The 21,544-nt window shown below is 43.7% G+C and overlaps 2 protein-coding genes across 2 annotated transcripts in view; both read right to left on the bottom strand.

Annotated features, from left to right (window-relative positions):
• Positions 1–1,368: 1,368 nt before the first annotated feature.
• On the bottom strand, positions 1,369–11,929 carry OPALIN (oligodendrocytic myelin paranodal and inner loop protein). Its single transcript, XM_039872430.1, has 6 exons — positions 11,839–11,929; positions 9,332–9,367; positions 5,911–5,946; positions 4,588–4,707; positions 3,078–3,134; positions 1,369–1,567 (listed from the first exon to the last, which is right to left on the bottom strand). The coding sequence occupies exons 1-6, from the start codon at positions 11,839–11,841 to the stop codon at positions 1,391–1,393; spliced, it is 429 nt and encodes a 142-aa protein (XP_039728364.1). The 5' UTR covers positions 11,842–11,929; the 3' UTR covers positions 1,369–1,390.
• Positions 11,930–18,970: 7,041 nt separating this feature from the next.
• TLL2 (tolloid like 2) overlaps positions 18,971–21,544 on the bottom strand; it is a 122,118-nt gene continuing 119,544 nt past the window's right edge. Inside the window, exons 20-21 of the mRNA XM_039871643.1 lie at positions 20,614–20,864; positions 18,971–19,105 (exon numbers count right to left, since the gene is read on the bottom strand). Of these exons, the coding sequence (XP_039727577.1) occupies positions 18,971–19,105; positions 20,614–20,864 (386 nt within the window). The remainder of the gene's footprint in view (positions 19,106–20,613; positions 20,865–21,544) is intronic.

The following is a 21,544-nucleotide window of genomic DNA, read 5'->3' as shown; positions in this document are numbered from 1 at the left end:
TAGGAGGTTAAAAACTGTTATCTACATTTTGTAGGGACAGAGCTGAAGCTTCCAGTTGTCAACAATCTACCTAGAGCTGGCATCTATGAGCATCAGGGCCAAGGTCACAGTCATGTTCTCAGCAAATTCAAAATTTTTCCCAACATGTAAGAGAAGTACAAGTATCTGGATCATGAGGAACATTTGTTTAAAAATGGCCAAATCTGCTTTGTCAAGATCACTGGACCCAGGGGACTTAGCACAAAAATAGGACTTTGAAAAGCAAGGGCAAGCGTATGGTAGTGACTGGGTTTATAGAACCTGTTCTTGGTTATTTAAAGAAAAGGCGGGGGCGGGGGGTGGTGTTCCTCAGAGGCCCACTGCGTATCAAGGTGGTGCATGGAGCTGGCAGATGGCCTCTGAAATGCCCTGGACCAAGTTGTCCCATCAGGAGACCAGACCTACTCATAAACAACGGCCCTGTGTGGGGGAACTAGGACCCCTGGAAGCCCCCTCGCAGAAGCCATGATGAAGGCCTGGCCTGAGCAGGCTGACACTGTCCACAGGCTTCCCTCAGATGGCAGGCACACTGCCACCTGGCCCATCCCTTTGGTCCAGGGTTCATGTATTCAGAGTCTTTTGGATCTCTCTTTCTGACAATGAGTTTTCCCCCAGGATAGTCCAAGGACTTGGGCCTTTCTTCCCGCCCCCACGAAATGGATATAGCCCTCATTTCTAATAATCATTTGAAACCACCTCTGCCTTCCTTCCACACTCTTCACCCTCAACACACACACATACACACACACCATTGCAAAACTGCCTTCCTTAAATACTGTCTGATCACAGACACAAGTGAGAGTGACGAATGATCCAGCCACATGCTGCCCTATAGTCAGGGAACATGTGGCTCCACATGCTTTCCACCCTGAGATGAGAAATAAGGAACTGCTTCCCCTCTTACGTCCCCTTAAATTTCATTTATATCCTAACTTGCACCATGCTGACCTTGGCCAACCCTTCCATGGAAGCCAGGTCTGGTGGTTTTCTGAGAAATGGAATGTGAAAAAAAGATGAAAAGGCAAGACACTCAGAAATAAAGCCCCTTTCCCAAAATCACAGAGAAAAGCGAATTCTCACTGTGTTCAGGAACAGGGCCCAAGGGCTTTTTCTGGATGCACAGTGACTTCGCTTGGGCTTCACTGCTTATTAAACCACAAGAGGTGAGAGTTGGAATGAACCTTATCAGATCTGTCCCCTAAAGAGACAAATCAACCCAATTGTTTTCCAAATCTATCAATGAAATTTGGATTGGTCAAGAAGCAGCTTTGCATCTCTCCCCTCTCTAAGCACAAAACTCTGGTTTTTCAGCTCTGTTCCAGCTCCAGGGCTGTTCCTTGACTGAGCTGCATCATTCCAGGCTCAGTCTCGGCACAAGCCACCACAGTCCCCTCCTTCTCTCCGTTTCTACAGTGGGACGGTAAGTATCACGCACGGGCCCCTCACTTCCTTCTACAGTCTTCACATATATGTGAGCTTCTTCTGCTCCCATCATATTCTTCTCATGAGTGGGTGCCCTCCTAGGATTCTTGAGAAAACAAACAGGTTTTTAAAAAAGTACAGCAAAGACTTCTGCTTCTGGCCAAGTTGGAGTAACAGCAATCAGATTCACCCTCCCATCTAAAACCACCAAAAATCAGACACAACATCTAAAATAATAGTTTTCAAGACAGTGGCGAGAAAGGACAGTGACCCTGGAGAGACATAAATTGTAGACCCTAGAGAGGTCTACAATTGCCTGAGCTTGCTGCCTTGGGTGGGTTTTCAGGCCATTCGACATTCTTTTGCTTAATGTTAGCATGTTATCTTTTTCTATTCTTTCACTTTTAATCTGTTAGTGTCTTTATTTTTAAAGGGACTTTCAGTAGGCGATATAAAATTGGATCTTGTTTTTATATCCAATCTGAATATCTCTTTATTTTAACTGAGGTATGTGTACCATTTGCATTTAATGGGATCATTTTTACGGTTAGGTTTAAATCTACCATCTTGCTATTTGTTTTCTAGACCATCTGTTCATTGTTACTTTTTAAATCTCTTTCCTGCCTTCTCCCATACAGATTTTAGAAGCACGTTATTAAGTTCCATGAAAAAAAATCTGTTGGGGTTTATACTAGAATTACATTTATTATGTAGATCATTTTGTGGTTGTTTGGCATCTTTATGCTATTGAGTCTTCCTGTCCAGGAGCATGGTATGTGATTCCCATTATCTAGGTCTTATATATTATCTTTTACTAAAGTTTAATTTTTCTTCATAAATGGATTATATGTCTTTGTTAGATTTATTCCTCAGCATTCTACATATTTTTATTGCCGCTACAAAATATTTTTTGAAATTACTTTTTCTAGCCGTTATTGATTTTTAAAAATACAAATCGCTTTTATAAACTGATTTTGTGTCTAATAAACTCGTTAGAATCTCTTGTTAATTCTAATAATTTATCTGTGATAATCATATCGTCTGGAAATGACAGTTTTGTTTCTTCTTTTTCAGTCTTATACTTTCTACTTCTCTTTCTTATCTTACTGCATTGACTAGGGCCTAAACTACAATGTTGAATAGAAGTGGTAATAGCGAGCATCTTCATTTTGTTTCTGATGGTAAAGAGAATGCATTAACATTTTACCCTTAGGTATGATGTTCGCTGTAATTTAAAAAAAAACAAAAAAAACTCTTCAATTTAAGGAAGTTCCTATTATGTTTTTAGTTTGCTAGGAGTTCACATAACAAAAGGCCATTTAATCTTTTTAACTCTCTTTTGCTATTGAGATAGTCACATGATTTTTCTCTTTTCATTTGTCAGTGAAATAAATTATATTAAATTGATTTTCTAATATTAAATCAACTTTAAATTCCTGTCCAGCCAATAAAAATACTGAGAACCTCTTTCATGCTTGAGTTTTACTTGGTCATCTCTTTTCCATATTTGCTCATACTATACTTCTCCTGTACATGAAAAAGGCTTTAAAACTCTTGTTTTACAATGTTTGTTTACTGTATGATGATATGTAGTGATTCTAATCAATAGTTCTTACCTCAGCTATCTTGGGGTTGTCATCAATTTCTGTAATTTCACATGGCCTCTCACTTTCCTAAGTTGATAAAAATAAATAAACAAACAAACAAATAAATAAATACTAGATAGATAGATAGATAGATAGATACATAGATACGTAGATAGATAGATAGATAGATAGATAGATAGATAGATAGATAGATAGACAGACAGACAGATAGAAAGAAAGAAGACATGAAGGGTCACAGCATGTGCCCATGACCATGATTAAAACCACTGGTTCTTCAACCTGGGTGCATATTACAATCACTAGAGAACTTTAAAAACAAACCAAAATAAGCAAGCAAAAATAATTCACCCCTTCCAAAACATAAACAAGAAATACTATTGTGAATTACTTCAAAAATAATCCAGGATCGACAGTGTGGAGAAGTGAGTGGAAGTAAAGATGAAATACAATTAGCCGTGAGTTGATAATTAGATTCATTATACTATTCTCTCTACTTTAATATTTGTTTAAAATTATTCATAATAAAATATTGTGTTTTTTTAAAGACTAGTGCCACATCTCTATCATCCAGTAATAATGATTTAATTGGTTTTGGTGACTGGTATCTTCCCAGATGATTTTAAAATAACACCACCAGCAACCACAATACTTCTTAATGTGTTCAAAGTTTATAGCTTATTGACACATTTTTACATCCATGATCTCATTTCATCCTTTACTTCTTAAAATACGGAGAGTAGTTTTTATGACTCCTATTAAGTTGAACTAATCAAGGCACAGAAAACATTAAGTCACTGGTCCAAGATCACAGAAATCGTTGAGTGTCAGAGCCACGGTTAGAGCCTTGGTTTCTATCTCCCCATGAGTGTTCACCAGTGTGAGAACACCAAGAATGTTCATAAATAGAGGATGGAATTAGAACCCAGAGTCCACACAGCACAGTTGTATCACAACTATAGAACCTCGCTGGATATTGGCCTGGCTGAATTCTGAGCATGATCCCCAGAACAATCTGGCATTTGGAAAGGTGTGGATGTTGGTAGCGTCCCTTATGACTGATGTGTGTTCAGATGTGGGAAAAGAGCAAAGACAAATAAAGCCACATCCTCTGGCCGTATTCCTACCATCCATACCTTAGCATCTTTTGTCTCCTATCTTTCCTAAGATTATCTCCATCCTCTTTATGAAGCTTGTGCCCTTTTGTTTTTTGACTTTAGAAAACACGCCCACTGCATAGACATGCATTTGCCGTAGCAACATCCCTCCTCACTGCTACTTTTTGCCACCCTAAATATCATCCTTGTTATCATGGATTTCCTCAAGTGAGCTGAGGTTGTATATGACAAATCAGCTCTGCCTGGAGCATAATGTCATGAATCTGAGCTAGAAATTGAGGCATAGGGATCTCCACCATCTTGTCCTCAGAAAACAGACACAAATCCTGACACTTTTTGCCCAAAAGCCAGTTCACTGAAATATTCCTGCCAGCACATCCAGACCCAAAGAAGCTGCTAATCACCTCAGTGGACTCAGTGCTGCCTCTTCTTCGGTGAATCAGAGTCCATAGTAAAGCCACCAGAAGTGCTGTGGCCACCAGGGACGGGATACCTGCGGCTAATCCAAGAGAGGGCCCACAGTCCTGGCACAGAGAGAAAAGCAGAGTCAGCTTCCACAAGAAGAAAAAGTTTGATTGATTAAAAATAAAACAAAACAAAAATCTCAGAAACCCTATATACAAAATCAAAAGGGTAATGAAGTACTGTGAAAAATGTTTGCAGTGTACATTAGAAATGACTCATTTTCATAGTACTTAATTTATATAGTTTAAGTCAATTGGGAAAAGGTGATAATCTAGTAGAAAAATGGGCAAAGGATATGAACAGTCCATTCCTAAGAATAGAAATACGAATGTCTCATCGACATCGAAAAAGCTAAGATACAATTCTAAGCAACAATTGAATACCATATTTACCTATCAGTTTGGCAAAAAGTAAAATGTTTTATTAAATCCCACACTATTTTGATGTGAATTTTAAAAAATTTATTTACACTAAATGCATTAATTAATTTTCAAATTCCCGTTATTACTTTTATCTGAGCGGAAATAGTCATACTTATAGCCACATAAATCTTCGGATTTGCACATTATCTGGAATATCCAAGATAATCTGCAAATTAGCTATAAGTGTATAATTCTCATATATAACATAAAGTATATAGATCATGAATATACAGCTTGATGACTTTTCACATGACGAATCCATCCATGTAACCAGCACCCAAATGAAGAAACAGAACATTGCCAACACCCAAGAAAGGCCCCTCATACTCCCTTGTATAACCACGATCCAGAGATCTCTCCTTGTAGATTAGTTTTGTCTGTTTTTCAACATCATCTAGATGCACACGGCAAGTATGTTAAGACAGTCCTCACTTAACAGTGTCAGTAGGTTCTTGGAACTTTGGAGAAATAATGTATAATGAAACCAATTTTACCATGGACTAATTAACATAAACAAGAGTTCTTATAGCATCTCATCAATGTCAAAATGAAACAACATTCAACTAAACGACCTTATTCCAGGACCTGCCATACTCTTTTGTGTCTAGCTTCTTTTGCTCAACACTTTGTGAAACTCATCTGTGATTTTGTACGCTCTCCCCACTTTTGAGCTGAGATGGTCATAAGAATTATAGTTGAGCCGGATTCTGTGTTTGGTGACAGTTCACACATCAAACTTTATCTAATCCTCAGAACAAATGCATGAGATGGGTAGAGCATTGTTAGTCTCATTTTATAAATGACCAAACCAAGGCTCCAAAATTTAAATAGCCTACTTACTGCTTCTTTCCCACCTGTAACAATTGGAGAGGAAGTCTGTGTGGAAAAAGAACATACATCTTAAGAAAAAAAAAATCTACGTAATGCATATTATATAAGACAGTCAAAGGTGAAGCTATATGCCTAAAGTTCACCCCTTTGCTAAACATTCTGTTAAAAACAATAAATGACAATTGCCAAATGGAACCTTACTTGATTGCTTCCCCAATAAGAATGAAATTTGGTTATGAGGAGAGAGAATTCAGAAACTCAGCTGAGGTCTTTGTTTTTCACCCCCGTGGACTTGCCATAACACCTTTTTGCAACTCGAAGAGGCTTTCTCCTGTCCCTAGCTAGTACCCACATCCTTCTCAGCACTCTTTGAGCATACCTGCTAGAGGGAAAAAATATAAAGACAGGCGGAAGCGAGGCTCTTTAATTATTCTGTATTATTTTCAAACATGCAACGAAGTAAATGGCTTTGGGGGGATCTGCAGTTGTGAACCATGCATGTTCCTGGGGTAATTCCACATTGAATGGATACACTGCATGTTTCTGCTTCACATCTCCAATTAAGAAGGGCCACCGGATCACACCATTTTTGAGCTATTTCTGGTGACCTTACCTGGATCAGTAAATCTCAGAGTAGTGATTTATTATGCATTTGCAACTAGCCCATGTAAACTATGGTAAGTTTACATGGGGTCGAGTGTAGGTCCTGGGCTCGCCGCCTGAAGTGGAACGGCGATGTCCCGACTCACAGGTTAAGGGGTCTCATTTCTTCATCTATAAAATAAGGACGTTAGAACCTATTCCTAGAGCTGTTATGAGCACCAGAGTATAAGCTTTTGTCATCCCTTCAAACTTGGCAAAGCTCTGTGCAGACCTATTATTAATTTAATGTTATCATCAACCTTCTTGAGTACATTTGAGTCCCTGGGACTTAAGCTTTTGACAATTATTGTCTACTGACAAAAAGAAGAAAAAAAGGAACTAGATCTCGGAGAATTTATGGGCTTTTGTCCAAGGTTCCTCAGATAACCATAAATCTAACTTGAACTTGAGTGTTCCAAGCCTAGGCCTCTTTCCCAGAGAGTTCCCACCAAAGGAGAAATGCTATAAAGGAAGTATTAACACTTGGTACTTAAATGGTTACAGTTTTATCTAAATACAACCTAATCCCCGACCCTACTATATTACCTTAATGCTGCATTTGCCTAAAGCGTTCAGTTTCTCTGGGTTGTCGTAAGAGTTGAATATCTTCTCAGGTAAGATGTTCTATCTTCGGGTTACACAAATTTACAGGGGCTGGCTCTGACCCCCCAAAAAGGAGTTAACTCTAAGGATTCAGGGATGCTTCATGGAGCCTCAGAGTGGCAGGAATCTAGTTTCTCCAGGGACTAGAGCTAAGGACTAGGAACTCGCCAGGACCAAAGCCATCCCTTCTGGGAATCTCTCCATCTCTCGGCCTTTCCCTTGTACTCTGCTTTGTATATTTGCTTTCTTCTTCCTCTCTCAAGATGAATTTTCCTGCCCTCATGAACACCTGCTAATTGTACCAGCTAATGATTGTGGAGTACTTACTATGTGCCAGGCTATTGAAGTAATTTTCCTGTATTGGCTCATTTATTCTTCACAACAGCCAGTGAAGCAGGATTATAATCCCCATTTTTACAGATGAGAAGAGGCACAGAGCAGTGAAATAACTCGTGTGAAGTCACACAGCCCTGAGTGGCAGATGCCAAGTAGTCTGGTTCCAGAGTCCAAGGTCTTATCCATTGTGCTACACTGTCTTCCATGACCAAATGCGGCACCTTAACCCAAGTTTTGTACTCGACAGTTCCATATGGCCTGCCAGGGACCGTCTTGCATATCTGGTCCTGTTTCCAACTCCTCGCAGAGGCTCTGATGAGCTAGTAGCCACTTCTCTCCCCCACCTCCCAGTGCACTGGCATTCGGCTGCACCAAAAGGGAAGGTTTATGTGGTGGAAACCTAACTGCCAGGTAGGGTGACCAACTGTCCTTGTTTTCCAGAGTTTGCCTAGGTTGTAGCACATTCAGTGCTAAAACCAGACAGTCCCAGGCAGACCAGGATGGTTGATCAACCTACACAAGTTCAAAGGGAGGAAGGGACGGTTCTCAGGGCTGCTAACAAAGGAGGTACTGCAAAAGGGGACAACTAGCATCATAAGGACCTTTCTCTCACCTCACTCACCTCTGTTGCCCCAAGCAATGGCTTCTTACTTCTGAATTCTCTTCATAGGGTAGGCCAAGGCAGGATAAGGCACAACCCAGGGGCTCTACAGACTTGCTAAGTTCGAGCAGCCAGGGGGAAGGTTCCAGCAGTGACCATATTAAAAGATTTTAATAGTTAAAGGATAGGGGAATTTGTCTGCAGACGACAGGCAGAACTAAAGCAGGAAGCAGAGTGAGCCAGGGAGGTTCAGAAGGAAGGGCCCCACCAGGTGGGTGGAGTGGGGGCCAGAGGAGTCGGGGGACAGATGTCCAGAGCAGCCAGCAGTGGGCACCAGAAGGAGGGCAGTGAGTCACAAGGTTCTACGTCCCTGCGGCTCTCCAGAACCATGCCCCCACGTTACAGTAAACATGAGCCCTGGCTATGTTTCCTCTTACCAGGTAAACTCAGCTTATTCTCTTTAAATAACCATTTAAATTATCAGAAACATTTGGCACAGCCAAACTCACAAAAACTGGGCCGGGACAATGCCCAGTTCAACCACAGTAGCACTACTGGTCAAAAAACAGCCCTGGCTGTTTCCTCTCTCCACAGCGTGAGAACTGATGATAAAAGATCAGTTCTGGATTGAAACTATGTGCCAATATCAACTGAAATTTTTATTCTTACTTGCAGCTAAATGTCATAATCAAGAGCCCCAAAACGTTCATTCTTGTTGACCCAAAAATTCCCCTTCTAGACTATATACTAAGGAAATCATCTTAAGGGCAGATAAAGATTGGTCTATACCTGTGTTTATCACAAAATTATTCCTAACTGTGATTAAGCAATTAGGAAAATAATTCACTTGAAGAAGTATCACTTGGCCATCCTCAGTTATGGTTATAACAGCTGATGGAAAACACTACATGTTAAATTATATGTAGAGTCATACATAATGGTACAAAGACAACCAACGTCAAAATCTACTCAGACAGGACTGAAGGGAGTGATATTTTCTGCTGATGGGAATTTGAGTGGGTCTTTTATTTTTCTTTTTTATTGTTTTCCTTTACAACGTGTATATTTATAGTTTTCATAATTGAAAACATTTCTCTCAGCGTCCCCCAACTCTTTATAAGTGCCTTCGAAGAACTGTGTACCTTATCACTCTACATGAGGTTAATGTGATGGCATTTTGGAGGCCTAGGATAAGGTCTGCATTGATGTCTTCTGACTTACCTGGTGAGTGAGGACTGCTGTACTTACCGTATTGGCCGGCAGTGTGAAGTTCAGTGAAAAACTCTACGAAAAAGAAGAAAACATGAAAACTCCCGAGAATGGTCAGCCAGGCTCCTGACTCCTCCATTAATGTCACTGATCCTGGCAGATTCCAAGAGAACTTACTCGTCTCACAGACTGTCAGCCCCAGTGTCCGCTTCTAAACTTGGCCCCCAAAGAGGGCAGAGGAACAGAGGAGCCTGAGGTCATTGGTTCCTCCCTCAGCGCTGAGTCAGTCTTGCCCCCTCTCCTCTCCCAGGTCCTGGACAAGGCCCAGACTAAGGGCTAGCCACCAATCCACAAAGGTAGCAAAAACATTACAAGAAATTCAGGAAAGTGCTAACGATTTTTTTTTTTTTGCCCCCACCACCCCCCACCCCACCCAGGAACTTTCAGGGAGGAAACTGTGTGAATTTAGATGTACTTGGTACTTCCTGCTTGGGATAGAAAGATCCCCAAGGGGCATGCTCCAACAAGAAACCTGCTTCTTAAAACCCCTTCCCAGGAGGGAGAATCTGAGGAAGACAAGGCCTATGTTTTTGCTGAGTCCAAGGCAGAGGTTCTGAGCTGGAGCTGAGCTAGTCAGGACCACAGAAGAAAAGCTAGCCCTTCTCTACCCTCTCCTCGCTCAGCACCCAGCCTCACCTCTCCCCCAAATATGGTGTCAATATTTAAAGATCGTGGGCTCGACGGGGCACCAAATTGTTAGCCTATCCTGGTGCCCACATATCAGGGTCCGTCCCTACCCAGGGCCTCTACTGGCTCCTTCCTCCTCCCCGGCCCCACCTGTCACTGCAGTTAGGGCTCATTGATGCCAGTCTTTCTGCTATCATTTTTTACCAAGACCAAGACAGACATTTTTCTAGGACAACGTTAGAGCAAGTGGGCCATCATCGTAGGTTAGGTTCTTCCTGCTCAAGGGACCCAAGCACTGCCCTTCATGCTAACGCCAACCAAGCCCACACTGGCTGGTCATGGCATTGAATACAGCTGCCCAGAGCTTTATCTCATCAGCAAGTACTGGGTACTGATGTCAGCAGGCCCAAGACAAAGCTGCCTTTGGAGGAACAGCAGAAGGGACGGACAGCGACAAGCAAGCCATTGCACGTGCTGTTTATCAATATTTGGATGATGGAGATTTGGGCCAATTTCAGAAATACATTTATATTTTTAGAAACACTACAGTGCTCTCATGGAGAGAGAGAAAAACATCACGTAAATTTGGGCGGAGAAGAATCTGACACAGTGTTCTTTAGAGAAGCAGCTGGGAGGGGTGAGGCAACCCTGGGTTTGGAGTTATCTCATTTGGATTCAAATCCAGACTCAGTCACTTAGTAGCTGTGTGGCCTTGCAAATGTGGCACAAACTCTCTGCTATTTCCTGACAACGAATCTATTCTCCCAGGTTCAGGTTTTCCATCCTCAAAATAGGGATTGATTAACTTGCCCTGCCCATCTCACTGGATGAGCCCAAAGGAAATAACATCTGTAGCAACTCTGTCCAAACTGTAAAACACTCTAGCTGTGTGAAGGTTCACACGATGTCATATTCTTCAAGACCTGACCAGCACAGAACGATGCTCAGGGAATTCTTGTTGGATGGAACCACATACATGGATCGACAATATTCAAAGTACTGGAATTAGGTACAATACACATTGCTAAAATATAGCATTGTTAGTCTAAGCACAGTAATATCTACATAATGGTTCCGATGGCGCTTTAGGATCTCAGTGGCTAAATGTCACTTGTTGTAAGTTGGCTCTTTGTGAGGGAAAGGAGGGAGAGATGGGATAATTACCCACTGCTCTCGAGGGTGTGCTGTATGTCAGACACTGCACTCATAACCTCCCCATGAGGGGAGTGCTCTCTCCCCACACCCTGGGCAAGGGGACCGACCCAGACAGGTTCCTGAAGGTCACCAGCTGCTAAGTGGTAGAGGCTGGTCATAGATCTTCCTAACTCCAAAGCCTGAAATCCACTCCTTTAAATATTCTCTTTCATAAAGGAATCACGGGAGCCTCTTCTGTTTTCCCTTCTAACTTAGCAAACTTCATTTGATTGAATCGCAACCAAATTTCTATCACAAGTCAATTTTTAAAAAGGTGGAAAGTTTCCGATGCAACTTATGAATATCTAGGTTGCTAAACAGGTAGCAGAGGGCAGACTGAACAGTAAGAATAAAGGCAGTGACCAGACCCACCGCTTCAAGTGGGAAATGAATGTAGCTGAAGCATCTACTGTGTGAGGGTGTTAGAAACCAAACCTTAATGTTAAAATAAAAGATGAGATCAGCAAATATTTAACAAGAATTTTTTTAATTGTTAGTATTTTTCATATACGTACATCATTTAAAACCAAGTCCCTTGAATTCACTGTACCAAAGCTACAGTTATATTAGAATTAGGAGATGTGAGCTTTAAAAGCTTGGGAGTTGTTTTTATAGAGAGGACGAAGGTCAGGCTGAGAAGAGAGGCTAGTTCTGCTCTCACTTACCATTCCGACACCCTCCGAAGAGCCTTCTCCAAACCCTGCCGTTGGCAAAGCTCCTTTCTCGCTGGAGATATTGGCTTGTCTCTCACATTTGTAGAAACATCCAGCTGGGAGAGCAAGGGTGACAGGGCAAGAGGTGGCTCCAAGAGAGCCCTGGCCAAGCCATTTATGGTCAGGGGAGTAGCCAAGTCCTCGGCCCATCCCTCGGGGAAGATGGTCTCCTGCTCCATGGCCACTGTGTACGGCCCAGGTCGTCCACCCTCTTTGCCTTTATTTCCTGTCCTCCTTACTTTTCAGGGCCCTTTTTCAGTTGCTCCTTCAACTCAACAAAGAACCCACAGCTGGCCCGAGAGTGTGGAGGCTCCTGCAGCTGGAAGCTCTTTAGAAACAATGGGTTAAACAGGCTGAGGCTGGCTGTTCCTTCCTCAGCTGCCAAGCCTCAGTGTTGACCATGGCCCAGCAATGACAGAGTCACATGTTACCAGCATCACTGCAGAGGACGCCTGGGAGATGGCTGTTGGAACCTGATCTGTGTTTGAGGCAGGGCTGTAGCTGCCACAGCGAACACACTCCCTGGTGGATGAGCTGCCTGGTGCTGAGTTTGCCTTGCCCCTTTTCTGTTCTCATGCTTTGAGTGTGGACTCTCCTAGAGCTGGAGGAGGCTGGAAGAAGCTAGCAGACATGGACTGCCTTTTCTATCTTATGAGATTTCTGTTAAGAGTTTGCTTCTTTGAAACAGTGAAGAAGTTGGAGTCCCATGCCAACAAAAAACAGAATTAGACCAATGAATTCGATCATTTAAATTAGTACATTCCTTCACTTATTCAACAAGTCTTCCTTACACTTTCTATCTGCTGAGCATTACTCTGGGCGCTGTTCTCAGCATTGGTGATGAAGACCACTGAAGCCTCACCTCGTGGGGAATGTACCAGCAAGAGCAGGCAGACGACAATCAGAACAGGTGAAACCACTGTGGAGGAGCAAACGGGGGAAGGGAAGAGTGAGCAGGGCGACCTGGAGGCAGTCGCTGTAGCTGTCCAGAGAGATGACATTTAAGCTGTGTGCGAAAGATGAGGAGAGGGTCTCAGGCAGAGGGAAGAGCAAACTCAAAGCCTGGGGGCTGAAGCAGGCTTGGTGCCCCTGTACCTGGAGAAGGGAAAACTAGGGAGAGACCCCAGAAGGGGTTAAGGACAGAGTAAGTTAGGGACCTATAATGTGAGCGTGGCAGGGCACAGTAAGATTTCTGTTGTAGAGCAGTGGGAAGCCTTTCAAGGGTTTTAAGTGGGAGGGGGAGCCCGATCTAACTGATTGTTGACCAAGTTCACCTGGCTCCTCTGTGCATCCTGGATTATAGGGGATGAGAGTGTTAACCCGGAGACTGGTTAGCAGAGGCCGAGTGAGAGATGATGGTGGCTGCCCTAGGATGGGACAGTGGGGGCGAAGAGCAGTGAGAATGGGTTTGTGACTTATCGTGGAGGCAGAGGCAATGAAAGTGGATGATGAAAAAAAATGTGGGACAAGGGAGGGGGGAAGAGGCGAGGGAAAGAGCAGATGAAGCCGACTCCTGGGTTTGGGGCTTGACTAACTCAATTGTTTAGTTGGGTAATACCGGAAAAACGAATCTGGGGCATGAGATCCAGCTCTGAGATACTGTCCCAGACAAGAGCAACGTGGTCTCTGCCTCATGGGGCTTCCAGTTCCTAAGACTCCTCGGTGATGCCTAAACTGAATCTACTGGTGCCTATATGTCACGGGACGTAGTTCAGAGAGACCTGTGTTTAAAGCCTTAGCTGCTCTTCAGGAAGCTGTGTGGTCTTAGGCAAATGAAGTAACTCCTACCAGCTTCAGTCCCAAGCTATTAAAGCAATGACTGGATTATTTAAAACAGCTGGTACAAATTATGTTTCTAATTTTGCTTGGTGGGCATAGAATCACACCTGGACCAGGTAACTGACTAAGAAACTCCAGTTCATGGCCCCAGTCCCCTCCAGCTAGGCTGTCTGCGGATGGGCAAGGCCAGTAAGATCCTTTTTGATGCTTTTTGTTGGCTATGCATCCACTGGTCACCAATTTTCCCTCCGATGGACATTTTATTCTTTTAGAGAACTGCTGTGATCTCTAGTCAGTGGTGCCCTGGCCTAAGTGTCTGGGTCAGTCATGGTTCTCCGGTCACAAGCATCTGATTAATTTAAGAAGTAGAATTTATTGGTTAAGGATACGGGAGCTCACAGAAGGGATAGAGGGCCAGGGAACTAGGCTCTGGGAAGGCGGCGCTAGGTCGTCCCCAAGGCTTCAGCAGCAGGAACGCCGAGACAGTCCTCTTGGGAGGTCCTCCCAGGGAAAGTGAGCTCTAAAATAGCTCAGCCCTTTTGCCCCTTGCTCAAGACTCCAATGCAGGAAGAAGATCCGATTGATCTGGCTTGGGTCGTGTGCCTAGGGAGGACCTGCCACCTGGCTGATGGTCTGCCCAATGGCGGTCTCCAGCATGAGACCTGGTGGTTCTGCAGGTGGTTCTGCAAAAGGAACTTGATGGCATCAACCGAAGAAGAGGGAATGGGTGAAGTGAGGGGGCTCGCCTCCTCCGCAGGTATCAGACCTGGGAATTATCTCCTTAGAAATTGCAGAAGGAAAGCCCTTAGTGGGTGAGAGGTTAGTAATTTGCCACCATTCAAATTTATACAAGCCCAACCACACTGATGGCCTGCCAGGCAACAATTGGTCAGTTTAAAAAGCTGGTCCATTCTAAATGGTGGCCTTATTCTGGCTTTTAAAAATTTCACCTAAAATGTCAGTGAAAAAGTAATGATGAAATAAAATGTTAAAACAAACAGAAGGATTCTGGTCATTTCCCTACCCATGAATGTCACACATGAGAGTCATCAGTGGGGTTCACTAGATATTTCTAGTTTGTTTCATTGTTCACCTGAAGTTAAGAGTAGCCATATGAGTTGCCTTGGCCAATAACATGTGAGTAGAAGTTATATGTCACTCATAGGCATTGTAAGCCAGTGTGTGATTTGTCATACTCTTTTCCTCTGACATAGGAATCAGCGACGCTCCAGATGGTGACTGCTCTATCAGCCCGGTGCTGTCCTGACTGAGGATGACATGGAAGAGCTTCCAGATACTAGAAATGAACATGTAGTAAGAACAAGAAATAAGCCTTTTTATGTACAATCACTGAGAGGAAGTTTTTGTTGCAGCATAAGCTAACCTATCCTGACTGACACATCAAGCAGTCAATCTTGGACCACTAGGGCTCATCTTTTAGTGCTGGTGACTGCAAAAAGAAGAAATTAATAAACCTTGATGCTCTATAGCAAAAAACCCATTGCATGTGATATATACTTCTGCATTAAGACTGAGTGTTTTTAAAAACATGGTCCTCTATTATCCTCCCTGATATAACCCATGAAACCCCAAACATACCCCAAAGCCTCTTCATCTGGTAAAGCTAAAGAGACTGTCCTTGATGAGATGGATCTCTGTCCTGTGTTAGAAATGACGCTGTATCATCAGAGTCCCCACAGGAAATGAGTGATGTAGTCAATTTGCTGTACTTCAGGAGGGTTTATTAAAAGGATAATTTATAAGTAAATAGTATATAATGCAGTACCCCAGGGTTAGGCCTACAGAATGTCACTACCATCTTTAGGCCTGAAGGAGTGGCTTCCAGAGGCGAGAGAGAGAGAGAGAGAGAGAGAGAAGGCCACCTTGTAAGGGCTGTGACCTTCGGTTTCAGATGCTGGATGTGGTCCTCTGGTGCTTGGAGCAACAAGAACAACGGAAGATGTGGACTTGCACACAAGGACACATTGCAGGGAGGGCGCATACACCTGACCGATTCTGAGACTTCGTGCTCTAGGGACTAGAAAAAGATACTTAAGAGGATAAGAAAAAGATACTTGAGAGGAAATAGCTGAGAACACGGAGGTGGCTTTGAGGCTGAATCTGGGAGTTGGCTGTAGTTTGTATCTACTAACCTGATAGTAACTATTACTAAATTACAAAGCCAGCATTGTTGTGAAACTTAATAAAAGGCCATGGAGATAGGGGTTCGGTGGCCAGTATGGTCCATCCTCTTCTCCTTTATCCATGTAAGTTACACATTTCCAGACTCCGACTCTTCTTCCAAACCATCTCCGCAACATATCTGAGACTTATCAAAGGGACCAGATCAATGGCAAATCCCAGCACGAATTTGCCGGTTAACAAGATTTTGCAAATGATTTAAACAGGCTGAGCATTTCATGAGTAATATGAAACTGAACTTTAGAAGAAAATAAAGTTACAGTGAATCAACACACAGCCTCATTTTCTCTGTTTGGAGAAATTCCACAGCCTGAAGTTAATTCCAGACCCTTACTCTACCGTGGGATCCAGGTTCTAGCTTCTGCTAGACCAGATTACACTAGAATTGGACCAGGCTGAAGGCCCAACTCCAAGTATTTCCTCAAGTCGTCAAGATAATTCTCTGAACTGAACGTGAACTTGGAGCTCTGTGACATCCCCAAAGCCTGGCACCCAATTAAAGGACAAAGCAGGCTGGAACAATGTCCCCTGGTTCCTCCATCTGCATCTAGGGATGCGTAGGAAGGTCACTGAGCATCTAGAAGAGCCAAGGCAGGGGGCTGTGTCTTTCTGCAGAATGGACTTTTCTCTCGTGAAGCAGTTGTGTGGTCCCTTTGAGAACCTGCTTTGTGCATGAATCGCTTTGCGTGTCAGCCTCCAGGGGAGCGGTCAGGCCGGCCCCAGCTGAATCGGAGCTTGTCTTTCCTGGGAATACGTCACTCCCAGAAGGCATAAATAAAGGTTTTCATAAGAATCCCATTGTTTCAAATTGGCCAAAGGATGATAACTGTTCAAGTGTGTTTTTGAAAATACTCATACTGGAAAGATAAAAATAAGTAGCATTGTTTCAAGAGCGTGGCATATAATGAGGCAAAGCTGACTGTTTCTGACTCCCTCCAGCTTTTCCAGGACATTCATTAATCTTATTTAGACTTCTACAGGTTGAAACTACAGACTTTTCATGTCTTTGGAGAGAGACCCCTAATAACCACCTGTATTTTGATTTCAGTTTCGACTCGGAGTGATAAGATGTGATACAAGAAAACCGCAGAAAATACAAAAATTGGAGAGATGGAATTTATCCCAACAGGCAGATGAGACCCGAACCACCAGACAAGCTGCTCCGTTTGCTGAATCAGAGATCTCCTGGGGCAGGGTCTGCGATATATCACGATGTGAAAATGTAGGCTGAATCTCCATAGAGGGCCCAGAGAGGCCAAGAGAGAGTTTGGTGAGAGGAAACGCATAAAACGCAGGGCAGAGTCTGGGACAACCTGCTCTGTAAAGCTATGCTCAGTGGGTTGGCATTTATCATGCTGCATTGATTAAGGCTCTGACAGCTGATCCTTTACATACATACATATATACAGACATATATTATTATCAATAATAATACTTTGATTTTTTTTCTGTTTTAAGGAAAAAATATTTCCATCATTTCTTCCACCTTTCTTTGTATTCTTTCTTTCTTTTTCTTTCTTTCTTTCTTTCTTTCTTTCTTTCTTTCTTTCTTTCTTTCTTTCTTTTTCTTTCTTTTCTTTCTTTCTTTCTTTTTTTTCTTTTTCTTTTTTTACTCCCAGCAATCATTTTAATTAGACATAGTCCTCTGGGGGCATATTCTGATCTTCAAAAAATATAACCTTTAACTTTTTGCAAATACTTTAAAATAATGCTGATTCATCCTAAAGGAATTCTGGTGCTTGGGAGCTATCTAGGCTGTCACTGAAAACACTCTCGTGCTCTGTCCTGTGTTCAATACCAACCAAACAGGACTTACAGTTATGTAAACATTATTTAAAATTATTCCAACATAAATACTCTTTTAAAGCTTTATACCACAGCTTTTAGCTCGTAATGCCCATAGATGCCTTAATGAAATGCCATTCAAAACTATCTTACTGTTTAACGTTTACCTGGAGGTTCTAAAGTTATGTAAACGACATCCTCTACACTTTTCTAGAACAAGTGCCAAGTGGTGAATTCTGATTGCAAGCTGGTGACTATATACTAGTTAGTCTGAGCCAAGTCACCGTGGCACTCTTTAACCTGACTGGTTACAGGAAGTTAGCCACAGGTAGACTTGTTTCACAAGGAGTTGATTCTCACATAACTTATAATTAACATTTTTAACAGTGTTCACCCCATGAGGGACCTGAACTGGTCCCTCACAAGAGGTCTTTGCACGCTTTGCAAATGCAGTTTGAATTGGTTGTCAAGGAGTCAAGGTCAACCACAGCAAGTGCCACCACAGCTGAAGGAAGAAGAGTTCTTCTAAGCCCATAGAATCCCAAGCACAGGTGAAGTCTTCTCAAAGCCACTGAGTGAAGGAATCAGGAGGACCCAGGAGACTTTCTTCTCAGCAAATGTTCTGCTGGAATTCACAGCAGACACCTTCACCTCCTGATGCAATTAGGGAAGGGACAGCACATAGGGGGAAGGGAGACCTGATGACACAGAGAAAAGGTTGAGGTCTCCTAGCTTCGTGACGTGGTTCTCATATTCAAGCTCCCTCTGTGCGTTGCTTACTGTGATTCCTTATTTTAGTCCTGATGTCCATATTCTCAGGTTTCCTGGATGACATGACCCTGGCAGAGAGAAAGCAAAAGTCTCCAGCCAAAGCTGTGAGTAACAAATCAACCATGGCCAAGCTTTTATCCTCACTGCCCCGTGTAGATGCAAGACAGCCTGAGTCTCCAGGACATGGTCACGTTGCTGGCACCTAAGGAACCACGTTCAGAAATAGAGGAATGACCAACCCAAAGTCTGGCCTTTTGCCCCACAGGAGCAAGGGACTCGGGGAACAGGTAATAACTGGCATAACTTGAATGATCAGCAACTTCAAACCTTAATCTTCCTTAACAGTCCGTGACTAATAATGTTGCAGCTAGAATAAAAGGAACATCTTCTCTCCAACTGGTTTTCCAAACGCCATCAAATACACACCTCCAAGACTAGATTTTGGGCTTTTGTTTGAGAAAAATACTGTACACTGTTTTAGGGCGGAGTCACAAGGTGCTATTTTTATCAAAACCTTCTCAGTTCCTGTCTTTCAAGAGCATTGGCATTATTTCTTCATGTGCAGGGCGTCCTGGAACTTGGTGCTGGTGTACCGGGCCTGAAAGCCTTTCTTGTTGATGGTGTCATCCGTGTGGAACCGAATCATCAGAGAATCCCCTGCAGAGTAGATTTCTTCCAATGGCTGAGGGAAGGAGAAAGGGAAAGTATAGGCCTTTAAGCCAGTTGGCTGTGGTTGGAGTTTAAAATGAGGAGGAGACAGAATGCTAGACAAAGACACAGGACGGGTGACGCTGCCATGAGGCGACCCCCAACAGAGACTCTGACGGGCATCAAAAAAAGCTCCTTTTTGAAGCAAAGTATTGCAGATTCTGCTCCAGAGAGCTTCCCAGGCCTTGCTATTCCAGACATTTCTAGACACATAGCTCATACACAATCTATTAGCTCTTAAGTACATAGATAGACCAGGAGCTACTCTAAGTACATTTTACAGAACTTCACAAGGCCGGTGCTATCTCCATCGTATATTTGAGGAAACTGACTCGAATTCACACAGCTGGGCAGGACCCAAGCTCACGTCTTTCTGACAATAAAGCGTGTACCATGAACCACCCAACTCTAGGGTCAACACTGTGATGCGTTTCCCAAGAGACCTAAAAGGAAGACATTGTTTAGGCCTGTGTCCTCTCCAAGGACAACACGTGGGATGGAGCCACTACATTTGTCAGGAAGGTTTTGCCAGGTAGTTTTATGAATGGAAGCCGAGTTCCAAGGCTGCTGGCTGCCAGATTCTCGTGGAACCACACATTTCACTGTGCAGGACACACCAAGGTTTTCCTCTGGGTCCGGACCCACAGTTTGAAAGATGTTATCTATCAAAGGCACTGCATGAGTTATGTCACACTTTCATCTTTTCCTTTCTGGAAGGTGCCAGAAGATGAAGGGGTATTACTCAAAGACTTATGTAATATGATGTAACTCCAAAATGATTGGCTATAAACCCAGCCAATAGTGAAGAAGCGTGTGCGATGAACCCTGGAGGAGGAGAAAGGGAGAGGGCTGGGCCCGGCGTGGGCAGTGCCCAGCGTGGGGCAGCCAGGGTGGGCCCAGGGCAGCTACTGCTGATCTACACACTTGCACTGAGCACCAACTCCATGTCAGGCCCTATATCAGGTGCTGGGGAAACAGTGGACAGAACAGGCCTGTGCCGTCTCGGTGAGGTAGCCCAGGGGAGAGGTGATAATGAGAAAACCGATGGTGAGCTTGAGCATAACTATTGTGTTTATAGGAAGACGGTGATTCGTAATTTTCATAGGCATTTGGCTTTGTTGGAGAAGAGAACTGTAAATATACGGAATATGCAAAAGTATAATTTAAAAAGCCTAAAGGCCTAATAACAATGGGGGAGGGAGGAGAGGACCCTTGTCGAAAATAGCAAGAAAGTCCTAAACGGAGAACGCTCTTCCACAGCTGACCTCAGTCCAAAGCCTTCATGAACCGGACCTGGGCTCTGCCCCAGCTTCCTCTCTGATTATTCTCCCCATTTCCCACTGTGCTCCAGCGGAACAGGCCTTCCGGTGGATGCTGGTAAGTGGCAGGGGTGGCTAGGACGCCGGGTGCACCTGACTCCACACTCACGCTCTAAATCATCGCGCCGCGTCCCCGGGGCCGGGCCGGCGTCCCGGGACTCACCCCGGAGCCGCAGAAGCGGCCGAGCCTGGGCGCGGTGCTGTCGTAGCCGTCGAAGGCCTCCATGTAGTCGTAGCCGCAGTCGGCCTCCTCCTCGACTTCGAAGCTCCGGAAAATCAACTCCACGCCGTAGCCGTCCTCCGCCACGATGACCCAGTCACAGCGGGCCTGGCTCGGGTAGTTGTTGTCCCCAAACTGGGCGTGGGAATAGAGCTCTTTGGTCTCCACTTCGGCCCTCAGCCTGCCCCCGCACTCTGCAGCGGAGAGAGAACCCCGATGCACCCTCCGCGCCCAGGACCCCTGCGCGGCCCCCACTCCCCAGCGCCCGGCTGCGACTGCTCCATCACACCCTCCCCCTGGTTACGGGGTGCGGGGGAGATGCAAACTGGCCCTCACCAGCCAAGGTCCTACGGTCCCAGGTTGGGCTATAAGAAGGCCTCGGGAATACCTGAGCATACTACTAAAAAAAGAAAAAGAAAGAAAGAGAGAGAGAAGAAAGAAAGAAAAAGAAAGAAAGAAAGAAAGAAAGAAAGAAGGAAGGAAGGAAGGAAGGAAGAAGGAAGCGAAGGAAGGAAGGAAGGAAGGAAAAGGAAAGGAAAGGAAAGGAAAGGGAAGGAGGGAGGGAGGAGGAGAGAGAGAGAGAGAGAGAGAGGAAGAGAGAGAGGAGAAAAGAAAGAAAGAAAGAAAGAAAGAAAGAAAGAAGAGAAAGAAAGAAAGAAAGAAAAGAAAAGAAAAAAGAAAGAGGAAAAGAAAGAGAAGAAAGAAAGAGAAAAGAAAAAAGAAAAGAGAAAGAAAGAAAGAAAGAAAGAAAGAAAGAGAAAGAGAGAGAGAAAGAAAAGAAAGAAAGAAAGAGAAAGAAAGAGAGAAAGAGAGAGAGAAAGAAAAAAAAGCTGGCTGCCTGCATCTTTACCACTTACCTCCCAGAAAATGCTAG

The sequence above is a fragment of the Pteropus medius genome, unplaced genomic scaffold (assembly GCF_902729225.1).
Source record: "Pteropus medius unplaced genomic scaffold, Ma_sr-lr_union100, whole genome shotgun sequence".
In the NCBI taxonomy this organism is placed as follows: Eukaryota; Metazoa; Chordata; class Mammalia; order Chiroptera; family Pteropodidae; genus Pteropus; species Pteropus medius.
The sequence above is the reverse complement of the archived record's forward strand: the minus strand, read 5'-3'. Positions and strand labels throughout refer to the sequence as shown.